The following is a 14,142-nucleotide window of genomic DNA, read 5'->3' on the forward strand; positions in this document are numbered from 1 at the left end:
TTGCCAAGAACGTATTGTTTTAGGTAACCTTTCACCAATACGTTGCATTTACTTTGTTCCAAAATTTAATATTTAGGTCAGTTGGACAAGATTTCATGAGCTTATTTACAAAAGTAATTACACATACACACATTTTATGTGATAATTTTAAAACACCAAAATTGTTTCACGTGTTCAGATCGAGAAGAATTTTGCGATTGGTGGAAATTTCTGTGAATTTAAGATTTTTTAGGCTTGAAAAAGTAGGATACACGGGTTACAAAGAATACATATATTATACGCAGTGGGGGCAGGCGTTACTGCATAGGTTACTTCAAATATACAACGCCTTTAAAAAAAATTAGACTATTAGTGCATTGTTTATTATAAGGTGTAAATAAACAATGTATTATATTGTATAGATCACACTTCAGAGATGTTATACACAGAGTGTAGAGGAGTGGCTGGTATACTGGTTTTCTGTAATACATAAAAAATATTTAAATGCGAGTAGATTGATTTTAAAGGTTTCTTGCATTATTTACAAATGCAGTATAGTGTATTATGTCTGCAGTACTGGATTTTATGTACAAGTCATGCATTGCTTACGTATTCAGTAACGTAATGTATTAGGTACAGTTTTGGGTTTGTATATGTACATATTATGTATTAGTTACTTATATAGGAAGATATTGTATCATATGTATAACAAGCAAAAGTACCCGCCCCCAGTGACGGGAAAAGCTCTGTGTTAATCTATCAATTTAAATGATTTCATGAACATTGAAAACGTTAATCATGTTTGCCCTCTTGGTTTCACTCAGAGTCAAAGTTCAGAGTTACTTATACCACCCACCACGAAGTGCAATTGTTGAGTATTTCAGTCATGCTAAGAGCCACTGAACAACAACATACAGTAAATCTAAGTTTTTTTTTTAGTTACGTCACATTTTGAAATGTGAACAATAATAGTGTTATTAATTTCTAATACTTTAGTATATAATATCCTGCTCGTGAAATAACATTTGGCATAAATATTATTCATGTCTATTCTCCTGTCTTTCACAAGTGAATGTTGAGCTTTGTCTGCGTGCACAGCTTTTCAAATAGTGAAGAAGACGAACGCTAGAACGAACACGACAGTTCACAATATGTATAATACTGGGTTTGTATATAAACGTGTAAAGCATTACTTGCATATGTATAATGGTATTGTATTATATACAATACTGGATATGTATATAGAAGTGATGTTTCAGATAGCAATTGTCAAAAAGTGCTAAAAACACTGAGAATAACAATAAAATATATTTATAGTGGAACCCCTCTAAGCGGCCACCCCTGAAAGCGGTCATTCAATCACAGTCCGTTTTTTGTTTACATAATTCCTAATTATGTACAGTGGAACCCCTCTAATCAGGCCAGTTTGTCTCAGTCCCGAAGGTAGCTGCTTTTGAGGGGTTCCACTGTATAATCGAGAAACAGTAAAATGTCTACCATTAAGAATTTTTGAAACCAAAAACATATCCACCTATCGGCCGTTGAAGACTGTAATTGACATCTCATCTGGTCGTCTAGCCCACGTGCCTTTGAGGTAGAATTAGAAATTACAATATCATTCCATGAATAAATTGCGAGTAAAACACCTAACTGATTTTCTCACTTCTGTTAATTCATTATCGTGTTATGTATAGACACGTACTAGTTCTTTCTGTCACCTGGTCAGCGTGCTGGCACACCACGTGCGTCAACTCCACAAGTCATTACACTTTACCGTGATTTGGATGAGAACAACCCGCGTGTACGTGCGATTACCATGTATGTCCGTTTTCCTCAAAAACACAGTGTTACCATTAAAGACATCAAACTTGTTTATTCCGTTGTTGTTTTTTTGTATGGAGTTATGATCTTTTAACACATTGAAGTAGTTCTAAATGTACTGTGTTATTCAAGATACATGCTCCACACAGTGAATTAGTCTCCAATTCTTTTATAATTCTTGGAATATATGAAGATAAGGTTCGTACAGCTGAATTGTATATTAAAAAACAAAGGGAATTATATGAAAGTTGACCCATTTTTAAAGTTAAGTTTATTGGCATGTACACTCGATAAAATCAAATCAGACACTTGCCTTAATAATCAGTGTCATTGGTTATATTCGAATCTGACACTTGTCTCTAATAATCAGGTCGTGGGTTATATTCAAATTTCACACGTGGCTTAATAATCAGTGTCATTGGTTATATTCGAATCAGACACTTGTCTTTAATAATCAGGTCGTGGGTTATATTCAAATTTCACATGTGGTTTAATAATCAGTGTTTATTGGTTATATTCACCTCTGGCTTGATAATCAGTGTTCATTGGTTATATTCATATCTGGCTTGATAATCAGTGTTCATTGGTTATATTCATATCTGATATCTGGCTTGATAATTTCAATGTAGTCAGTTACATTCACACTTATTAGTTTCAGAAAATATTTTTGCAGATATGATTCTTACCCTTCTAGCATGATCAATTAGTTTATGAATCTTACCCTTCTAAAATGATAAATTAGTTTATGAATCTTACCCTTCTAGAATGATAAATTAGTTTATGATTCTTACCATTCTAGCAAGATCAATTAGTTTATGATTTTTGCCCTTCTAGAATGATCAATTAGTTTATGATTCTTGCCCTTCTAACATGATAAATTAGTTATGATTCTCGCTTTTCTAGCAAGATTAATTAGTTAAAATATGATTCTTGCCTTTCTAACATTAGTGTTAATATGACTGGCTATAATAAAACTTAAGCTCATGAGTTCATAACGTATATTAAAATCTACCACTTGTCATCAGAATATAAATGTAATTATTTATGTAATATGCAGTTTGTTTGTATAGTTTTCGCTTTTTCGTACATTGCACACGGGCGAAAAAAAATGCAATTTTTTACCGGTAAAGGAGACTTGAAAAATTATTTTCGAATTAATTTTTTTTTTACATGTAGAGAAGATAAGGTTAGTCAGTGATTTTGTTTTGTACAGATTCGTGCTAATGGCATATAGCCTGCGTGTCGTTATTTGGGGACTTAAACTGGAGCAACATCTTGTATCTGATTTGGAATACTGGCGTATTAAAGAGTTTGGCCATTTGGTTTTTACTTCTATCTTTTTTTTTAAAACTGTCGTTTTCAGTTTAATTTTAGGCTCCAGTAATCCTAAAAAGTGTTTGTAATACACTACTGGCCAAAATCCTAAGGCCAATGAACATAAAGAAAAAATATGCATTTTGCGTTGTTAGACTCAACCACTTATTTGAGTCGAGCTTTGAAAGATGAAAATAAGAAAAGGGAAAATAAAAAAAAGACTTTTTTTAGCATTTAATAGGGAAAATGTGAACACCATGAAACTAGCCTAAATACTAGCTGGTCAAAAGTTTAAGACCATACTGAAACGAAGCGTTAATCGGTAAACACTTAACGAAATTTAGTCATGTGTGTTCAAGCATTAGCGTTGTCATCTCCCACTGACATCTCCTGTGTTGCATTGGGTAAAAACATGGCAAAGGCTAAAAAGTTGGCAGAGTTTGAACGTGGCAAAATTGTCGAGCTTCAAAAGCAAGGTCTCTCTCAACGTGCCATCGCTGGTGAGATTGGGCGTTGTAAAACTGCTGTTGTAAATTTCCAAAAGACCCTGAGGGATACGGAACGAGAATTTCAAGTGGTCGGCCCAAGAAAATTTTGCCGGCGTTGAGCAGGAGGATTCGACGGGTTGTCCGGCAAGACACCAGCCCATCGTTGAAATAGATTGAGGCCCTTGTGGACACACAGAATGCAGATCAAGAACAATAAGACGGCATCTACGAGGGAAAGGCTTTAAAAACCGTAAACGTCTTCAAAGATCACGCCTCCTTCCACACCACGAAACAGCTCAGTTAAACTTTGCTGAGAAGCACCAAACATGGGACGTAGAAAAGTGGACGACGGTTTTGTTCTCTGATGAGAAAATTTTTAACCTGGATGGTTTAGACAACTTCCAACGTTGAGTCTAACAACACAAAATGCATATTTTTTCTTTGTTCTTTGGCCTTAAGATTTTGGCCAGCAGCGTATTAGTACATATTATGCAGCACTACATACAGAGCTGAAAATAATTGATACTGTTAGGACAGATTTATTGAAACAACGTGTAAATGTTACAAGTTTTCTTGATCGTTTAATTCGAATACAAGTTTTGCGCGATTGTAGTTGGTGTATTTTCAACCACGCCAACGATTTGTAAAGTTCTGATTGGTCAGATAAGTAATTAGTTTTTATTTTATTTAAATAAAACGAATTTTATGTGGCCAATTTTTAATTAATATATCTGACGATAGGTGATAGTTACGAAATTTTGAACGTATATTTCATATAACTGTGCGCTTCCATAGAGCAAAACTATATTGTGCTATCTGCTGAGCCCATCGAGGGGAATCGAATTTCTGATTTTAGCGTCGTTAATCCGTAGACTTACCGCTGTATCAGCGGAGGGGGGGGGGTCATATAAGTGACTACCAGCTACGGGATTAAGACAACTATCTCGCTTGTTCTTGTGAATGATGAAATATTTAATTTAAAATAATAATAAAATGTGGCGAAAAAACAAGTAATATATTGTTAAACTTTTGCATAATTCTAATGTGTTACATAAATATAATTCTTAATCCATTTCATATCGTAACAGTTGTTTATAAGCGATTTGGTAGTATAGAAGGTGTTTCAATCACTACTGTATCCCAGCCGGCCTGAAGATCCCTGGCGTGGAACGAAAGACCCCATTATTACTTGTTTAATTGATGTGGTGGTGATGAAATATTCTGCATCCTTACTTTTACTCAGTAGTTATAATCACCGTTTTATACGCTGCTTTAACTCTTATCATTATTACACATTTTCACTACAGAGTACTTTTACGTGACATAATTAAATTTGAGATTTCTCTTCAAAGAATATGAAGGAGAGTACATACAGATTTGTCTTAATATTAACAAGCAGTGACGTCTGTACCAGTGAAGTTTTTAATATTAACAAGCAGTGACGTCTGTACCAGTGAAGTTTTTCCTTAAATATTTAAGAACCAACTTACGCCATCTTTTTATTAGAACGCTGAAGGCAAACGACATGCCCCCCAGTTGCTCAGCGGTATGTCTGTGGACTTACAACGCTAAAATCCGGGTTTCGATACCCATGGTGGGCAGAGCACAGATAGCCCATTTTGTAGCTTTGTGCTCAATTCAAAACAACAACTGCAAACGACATATCAAACACACACAACAAACAACCCAATCCAATGGTAAAATTACTACTATTCGGTCTAAACGTTTCCGATGGTGTTGTTGACTCGCTTATTTTCCTTAGACCTCAGTTCATAATTAGGAACAACTATACGCAGATAACCTGACGTTTAGCTTTCCAAAAATTCTAAAATGAACTTCAAGATCACTTAAAGTGTGTGTTTGTGTCTGTGTTTTCTTATAGCAAAGTCACATCGGGCTATCTGCTGAGCCCACCGAGGGGTATCGAACCCCTGATTTTAGCGTTGTAAATCCGTAGACTTACCGCTGGACTAGCGGGGGGCGCACCTAAGGTAAATTATTGGTGTTTTTCAGTATGCTCATGCACTTGTGAATAGAAGGGAACGTACTGTTGGTTCTAACCGTATTTCATTTTCACCAATAATTATAATATTATATAAATTGTATAATTCTATAAAATACTGTTTAACTATTGCGTACGTAAAAGCATATTTCTTAAATGAGAAACAGCTTTGCAAATTTTATTTTTAAAACAAACTTTGTTACAAAATTACGTTCATTATACACCTGTCTTTTACAGAATCATTAAATACGCTTCCTTGGGCACATAATTAGATTCGAGGGTAGGTTGGTAGAAATTCTGATGAGTAAAAGTTGAATTGGGAATAAGTGCGCCCCACGCCTGGTATTAACCACGTACTAAAATATAGCTATTAAAAATGAAACAAGTAGAATAAAAAACAGTACATTTTATAAAGACTACGTTATTCATACTTTGTTTCAGACAAACATTATTATAGTGATTTGGGAAAGTAGGGATAAAAATTATTTTAATTCTAGTTTTAACTTTCTTTTTAAATACTTTTTGTAGCGTTCAAACTTTCTGTACCACTAAGTTCTGTATATATCGGTTCTTCCTGTCGTTATAGAATCTTATTTTCTTATTATACGTGATTATTCCGAATAGGAACCGTTGTCGTTAACTAGTGCTTATTGGCATGTGTAAAACGTACAAGGCTCGGCATGCCCAGGTGGTTAAGGCACTTGACTCGTAATCTGAGGGTCGCAACTTTGAATCCCTGTCACACCCTTTCAGCCGTGAGGGCGTTATATGTATCGTTCAATCGCGCCGTTCGTTGGAAAGAGAGTAGCCCAAGAGTTGGCGGTGGTTGGTGGTGACTAGCTGCTTTCCTTCTAGTCTTACATTGCTAAATTAGCCCTCGTGTAGCTTTGCGCGAAATTCTAAACAAACAAAAGGTACTGTGGTCTCGCGTCCACAGGCGGAAACACCGGTATGCACATTCAAAATGGCTGTAGTACAGGTGTGATGTCGCTGCGAACTGTTACTGTATGGGAAGTTAAAAGGAACGTGAAGCGTGTCATAGTAGCTTTCCGATATTAGAATACGTGTTTCTCCACTGACGCGTATAATTTCCCACTATGTTTCTACACACCTACTCTCTCAAGCACACATACATTGGGTCCACAAGGTTCACATCTTCCAGGATGAGACCAAATGAGTTGCAGATGGATTAAGACATCGTGTTTTTTGGTACCAAAATTCAGTATACTTTAACACTCCTGAGACAGTTTTCCAGATTTCAGTGCTGGAGAAAGTAGAATATATCCATTTTTCTTAACACCAGACGTACATAGTGTAGGTGACATAAGGTGTCTATAACACATTGTAACCGTGTGGAGAACTAGTCAAGCTATCAAGGGCGTGTACCAATAGTATATTTAATGTACCAACTAAATAAAATATTTTTTCGTTTTAGCTGGGGGGTCGATGGCGAGCATGATGTGTTGAAACATAACACTATGTAACACAGATTTTGTTCCTGGATAATATGTGTTATTTCTTAATTGCTTATGTTGTAAAAGTACAGCAAATGGCCATTATTCCCTTCAAACTTTGCTTTTGTGACCTGGATAATGAAATTTAGAAATTAACCTATTTTCTATGTAAAAACGGGCAAATTTGCACGTTTTCATTTACAGAAGGTCTGAATAAAGTTTGTTACATAATGTAATTGTTACTATACAGAAGTAAAACATTTCCCTTTTTTATACGGCCTTTTTTCACATTCTCACTAATGTCCGGTGAAGCGTAGATAAAATTATTGTTTTCTTATCTAAGAGTTGTAAAACTGTGATTAAATTTGATTATTACTACGTCAACGATTGAATATTTTTTGGTGTTTTTTTCTATAGTATATCAACGGAGGCAGTCTAGAGCAGTTAAACCTTAACAAGAATGAAACTCTACCATGGGCAGTCAGGTTGAAACTTGCGTTGGACATTGCCCGTGGGATGGCCTATCTTCACTCAAGAGGCGTCTTCCATCGTGACCTGACGTCCAAGGTATGTTGAAGTCTTAAACTGATTATTGTAAATGTAATTCATTCGTAAAGGCCCGGTATGGCCATGTGGTAAGGGCGCTTAACTCGTAATCTGAGGGTCTGGAAATGGTTATGACACAAGTAATACAGATTGGTAATTGAAACTGTCCTTTTTAAGTAAAGCCCTCAGTCTGTGGACTCACTGCTAGAAACTAGGTTTCGATACTCATGGTAGGCATAACGGACACAGCCCATTGTGTAGCTTTGTGCTTAATTCCAGACAAACTGTTAGTAGGCCTGTAATGTCAAGACTTCCGAATACGGAGTAAGGAAGATCTCGATTATTAACTGTCTTTGATCAATTTTTGAGAGGTCGCACCAAACATGCTCGACATTTCAATCGTGAGGGCGTTGTAATGTGACGGCCAATCCCACTATTCATTGGTAAAATGACTAGCTGCTTTCTCTCTAGTCTTACACTGCTAAATTAGGGACGGCTAGCGCAGATAGCCCTCGTGTAGCTTTGTGCAAAATTCAAAGAAACAAACAATTATTGGTGAAACTCAACATGTAATTTATCATTGAGTTAAGAAGGTTAAGTGAAGCTTGAATAATGGTAATAAAATGTATGTTTACAACAGGTTTCACTCATGATCAACAGTTACTGTTAAATATCTCTGAAGTAATGAGAGAAGTGTGGTAACATGCTCTGAAAATAGATCAGATACTGGATAAGTTCGTTTTGGATGTAGCAGATGTAAATAAATAGTAATAATAACAATCAATGGAGTCTGGCGATTTACGTGCCAGTTTCTAGGGTTATCCATTTACAAACTTATTATAGATTATGACTAAAACACCGGGTGGGCGTACTTCCCAATAAGATTCTCGTGATTGTGGCCTTACTACGAACGTCCCGGACTTGTACTGAAAATTCTATTAATGTTGAACGTAGTACTACTTAGCACAGAATGGAAATGGCTAAAAAAATATGTAGTGTAATTAAAGGGTTGATGTGGCTGGATTTACGAAAGTATAAAACATTCGAACACTTTTTGCTCCATTTTCATGAAAGTGAAAAACCTGGATGTTATCAGTTTGGAATGTTTTGTTAACTTGTAACAACCACTTCTTTATCCGTCTTACCAAGGAGTTAAACATTTAACATCTGTTAAAAAAAATAAATCAGGCCAACCTTTGCGTGATTACTGTGTCAGCGTGTAAACATGACCAAGCCTATTTTGGAATGCATTAAAAGCGGTATCATGTTAACCCACTAGATGGCAGCATACTACAGCTGAGCATATCTTGTTACAAGAGCCAACTTTTACGTTATCATGAACTTTAAAAAAATTATTTGAATAATTATACAGATTAATAATTTATTCTGTCATTTAAGAAAATTAAATCAAATCAGTTGCTTCAAGACTGTGTATTGTTTTGAAACCGAAAACGAGTGATTTAAATTTAGTCTTTTGATTTGTGAATTTTTTGCAGAATGTTCTTATTAAGAGAGAAGCTACCAATCTGACTGCTGTTGTAGGAGACTTTGGTTTAGCAGAAAGAATACCAGATGGAACAAGGTGGGTCTTTGAAGTGAAAGAAGAAAATCTGTTTTCTAACTGATTCTTAAGTTTTTGTTGCAAACAATTCTTTCATTTCAAATAGTTGTTTACAGTTATCTTGTTTTTCTTTTTGTATTTCTATGTACAGAAAAAAAAAAAATGTTGTGATGTTTATGTCGTTTTCTGATTTGTTGAGCATAAGGTAGCTAAATATTTAATATTTCTTGTAAATTACAGTAAGTGACGAAAAATGTATAGGGTCTTAAAATACGAAAATAATGTTGTAATGCAATGTCAAGTCAGTTTTATGAAGTTGTTCTCGTATAATTTTGTAACAGTTTTAAGGCAAAGTTTCACGTAATTGAAGGTAACTTATAATACTTTGTATAATAATTCATGAATATTTTAAACATAATATATTAATTTCTGTTGCGATTTGTGTGTTTTAAAAATTGAAGAACTATAAACACAGCATTTAACACTTTAAGACTTGTGTACAAACAACACTTGTGTACAAATAAAATCAGTTTGTGATTTATGACTTCAACTATTAGTTTAACTATCACTTTTCATTGATGAGAACTAGAAAAAGGAAATGTGAATAACTGAAGCTACAAACAAATCACTATGTCGATAGTGCTATACCATCTATGACCAACCCAAAGAAATGAATTTATGTTGATCTAACCACATGATGAGTGTGTGTGTTGATGAAGTTCTATTTCAGTTTCCAAGAACTAGCATCTTATGAAATATTGTGCTGTACTTTGGAGCAATAAATGCATCCTGGAGTATAATTTATCTTTTCTTGTTTCTAATAAGTATGTAAGAGAGAAACTGTGAGGTGTCAGAATAGAGTGTAGAACATGGAGTTAAATGGTGTAAACGATGAAGGCATCAGAGATGAAGTTTACGACAGAGATATGCGTGCTGTTATTTAAATTCATGTTAAGTTTTTTTTATATGTTTGTTTCTTTCAGTGATCAAGCCCACAGACTTCCAATTGTTGGTTCGCCTTACTGGATGGCACCAGAGTGCTTAAAGGGGGAATGGTACAATGAAAAGGTGAGATTTATCACAATTAACATATATATAAATTAAGCAAACACAAAAATAAAATTTATTATGCAGCAACAAAGTGATGGATTTTGTTTTTTAAATGTAAATTTATAACAACTTTAGTGAATTCTGGTAAGAAAAACTTGTTACAACAGAATGAGTTGTCTGAAGTCTAAAACTATGGAAAATAAGACATGTTTCATGAAATAATAATTGCACCATAAGTTAACTCAGTGTTACTGTAATTACACCAAAAGTCCAATAGAAAGTATTATTTGAATATGCTACACCAAGAATTTTGGGCAAGTTCATGTACTATAATGTCCACCTGACCTGACCTTTTACCCTGTGTTTTGTGTAAGGTGTTAAAGATGACCATGTAGCTTATCAGTCGTGTAAGGTGTTAACCTGACTGTATAGTTCACGTGTTACATAGTGTTATATCTGACCATTTAGTCTGTATGTTGCATAAAATGTCACTTGGGTTTATATATATATGTATGTAAAATATGAAATGTCAGTTGGAAGAATGAATGCACAAGTTTATTAAGATATTGAAATATAGCATTGGTAGACTATAAATCGATTTTGTGAAATAACTTTGACTGATGTAATCATGTTTATTAATTCAGGTTATTAGTGGAAAGTATTTGTAATCAACTCTTTTTAAAAATATTCATTGTTTAAAAAGCTAAGTAGCTGATAAATAATAAAGATGGTGTGAAACAAATTGAAGATGCTAGTAGTAGTCTGTTGAGCTGATTTAGAAGTAGGGTATTATTATAAAAATATGAGTCTGTTGTGACACATTCTTTAATGCAGAGAGCTCTGTGTTCAGTTGTAAATATAAGATTTTATTCTCAAGATTTTTCCTGTTCCCTCTCTTCAAACCATTTTTAGAAAGACTTAGTGAACAGTAATTTATCACAATACTTTTATAAATATAGATTAACTTGAACTGAAGTAATAGTTTAAAATGTGCTGCTACTATTTACTAAAGTTCATATTAAAGTTCCTCTAATACAATGTCGGAGAGAAACATTATATGGGTATATAATAAGGTTCAGTGTGTGTCTGCATCGCACAACTCCTGAGTCACTGGTTGCACTGACTTATAAATGGGGCCAAAGAAATTGTCTTGGCCATGAGGTTTTGCACAAAGGTAAAATGTTTCATTCAATCCCTAAGGGAAGCTGGATATTTCATGAAAACACTTTTCCAGGGATTCCCCAAAAGCAGACCCCAAATTTGCTGTAGTATTACATTAGAGCAGATAAATATGTAGGCCTAATAATTACCATTCTTAACTTAGTGAAAGAAATTAAATTTGCATTATATTAGCAACAATCATTGAACAGAAAAGTACAAAATATTAGTTTAAACACATAACTGTTTCCACATCTGCCAGAAGTATACATTGAAACTAAATCTACCGAAGGAGATTTGACATTGATGTCTTCTTCTTACTGTCTTTTCACATCATTGTCAGATGAGACAAAAGGGTACATAAAATAGTAAAAATAATCTAGAAAAAAACAGAAGATGTATTTGTAGTAAAATAATTTGTGTATAATTTCTGTAGTTTAATTGTATTTAGCAAAAGATTTGTTTATGCTACTCTAACCGTTCTGAAAAAATTAAAGGCTCATCATAGGCTATTGTGAGGTTTATACAACACATCTTTGAAACAATGAAAGCAAAGTTAAAGTACTGTATCTTGAAACTACTTAGATTTCCGTCACTTTAACATCACACCTTTTGAAACAAAGCAAAGTTAAAGTACTGTATCTTGAAACTACTTAGATTTCCGTCACTTTAACATCACACCTTTTGAAACAAAGCAAAGTTAAAGTACTATATCTTGAATCTACTGCTTTGATTCTTTTTAGTTCAGCCACTTTAATATCAAAAGGTTGCTCTCAATACTTTTCAGGTGATGCAAATCAAATCATAGTAGCTATAATAGTTTTTTATTTCCAGCCATGTTTATGCAATATCAGGGAAAAACACTTTAAATGAGTAAAATTTGAAGTTACATTGTGTTTGAATACATCTTTCTTTCTTTGTAGTCACTGGGTCATATTATTATTATTATCTGTTTGTTTTGAACTAACACTAAAATGGTTGTGTTTTCTACAGGCTGATATATTCTCCTATGGAATCATTTTGTGTGAGTTAATTGCTAGAATCGAAGCAGACCCTGATATTTTGCCAAGAACAGAGGTAACTAAATTTTTGTTTTCAAGTAATGTGTGGAGTGTTATTAATTGTTGCTGAGAGTTTAATCATTTTAATAAGATATATTTGTAAAGTTTGTTTTGTGATTTTAATTATTTACACATGTTGGTATTTTTTCAATTTATTGTTCTAGAGATTTTTCAATTTATTTATTCACCTAAATAAGATACTCTTGTCTGAACAGTTTTTAATATGTATGTTTGTGTTATACATTAATTTGACATATTGACACCAGGTTCTTATGCATCTAAAGTTTAAAGAAAAATTAATTTTTTGGAAAATTTTATGCCAGATGTTTACAAATTAATGGGCATTATTGGTGATTATTGTATGAAATTAGTTTGTAAAATATGATTCATTAATTATCAGAGCTAAGTTAGTCATGTTAATGTGTCACAAGCAGAACTAAATCAGCCTTGTATATCTAACATCAGGACTAAATCATGAATCTGTAACAACATTGTGACTAAATCAGTCGTGTGAATCTGTAACAACTTCGTAACTAAATCAGTTGTGTGAATCTGAAACAACTTCGTAACTAAATCAGTTGTGTGAATCTGCAACAACTTCGTAACTAAATCAGTTGTGTGAATCTGCAACAACTTCGTAACTAAATCAGTTGTGTGAATCTGCAACAACATCGTAACTAAATCAGTTGTGTGAATCTGCAACAACATTATGACTAAATCAGTTGTGCAAATCCGTAACATTATCAGAACAGTCAGCCATGCTAATATATGTTGTGCTGCTTTTGATTTATTAATCTGTTTCTGTTCTGTATTGCATAAATTGTTTATGTGTTTGAATTATTATTTTAAAAACCAATAATATTATGACATACTAAACATCCTGAACAATCAGTCATACTAAATGTTGCAAATCATAGTTTTATCTAAGACTTGTGTAGTAGTTTTGTACTGTAATTTAAAAGCATGTGTATGCAAGACCTGGAATGGCCAGGTGGTTAAGGCACTCAACTTGTGATTCGAGGGTCACAGGTTTGAATCCCTGTCACACCAAACATGCTTGCCCTTTCAGTCGTGAAGGCACTATCATGTTAGTCAATCCCACTACTCATTGGTAAAAGATAGCTCATGAGTTGGCAGTTGGGCAGTGGTGACTAACTGCCTTCCCTCTTGTCTTACACTGCTAAATTAGTGACAGCTAGTGCAGATATCCCTCATGTAGCTTTGCGTGAAATTCAAAAATAAACCAAACTTGTGTGCGTAAAGGAAAAGAGGAATATAGAAATCAAATGTGCCTAAATTGTGTCAAATATCAGGACAGTATTCAAGATGTAACTAATGTTTTTGTTTTGCTTGTTCAGAGTGACAATAAATGCCTGTTTATTATTTTGATTGAAGTATTTTTAAAGAAAATTTGTGCTTACAGAGAGGAAGATAAATATATTTTCATTACATAAGAAAAGTTTATTAATTATGGCATGCATACATAATGTTCATACTTTGTTTAGCAATATCTATTTTATATTGTAAATGTTTACAAACTGTTTTAAAAACCTACCATTAAACTAGTTAACTTGTATATAAAAGCTGCAAATGGTTGAGATTAAGCTTACAGACTGAAAACTATTATCAGTTGAATATTAATTTGTCTAATGTTAGAGATTTGTAATAATTATTTTAAATCATATATAAAATATTGAAAAAAAACCTC

At 33.7% G+C, this 14,142-nt stretch overlaps 1 protein-coding gene across 3 annotated transcripts in view; it reads left to right on the top strand.

The window, feature by feature from the left end:
* LOC143245148 (dual specificity testis-specific protein kinase 2-like) overlaps positions 1–14,142 on the top strand; it is a 76,195-nt gene that overhangs the window by 47,987 nt on the left and 14,066 nt on the right. For all 3 annotated transcript variants that reach the window (XM_076491131.1, XM_076491132.1, XM_076491133.1), the window contains 4 exons: positions 7,476–7,625; positions 9,101–9,186; positions 10,149–10,233; positions 12,367–12,450. In XM_076491131.1, coding sequence (XP_076347246.1) covers positions 7,476–7,625; positions 9,101–9,186; positions 10,149–10,233; positions 12,367–12,450 — 405 coding nt within the window. The remainder of the gene's footprint in view (positions 1–7,475; positions 7,626–9,100; positions 9,187–10,148; positions 10,234–12,366; positions 12,451–14,142) is intronic.

The sequence above is a fragment of the Tachypleus tridentatus genome, chromosome 2 (genome assembly GCF_004210375.1).
Source record: "Tachypleus tridentatus isolate NWPU-2018 chromosome 2, ASM421037v1, whole genome shotgun sequence".
NCBI lineage: Eukaryota > Metazoa > Arthropoda > Merostomata > Xiphosura > Limulidae > Tachypleus > Tachypleus tridentatus.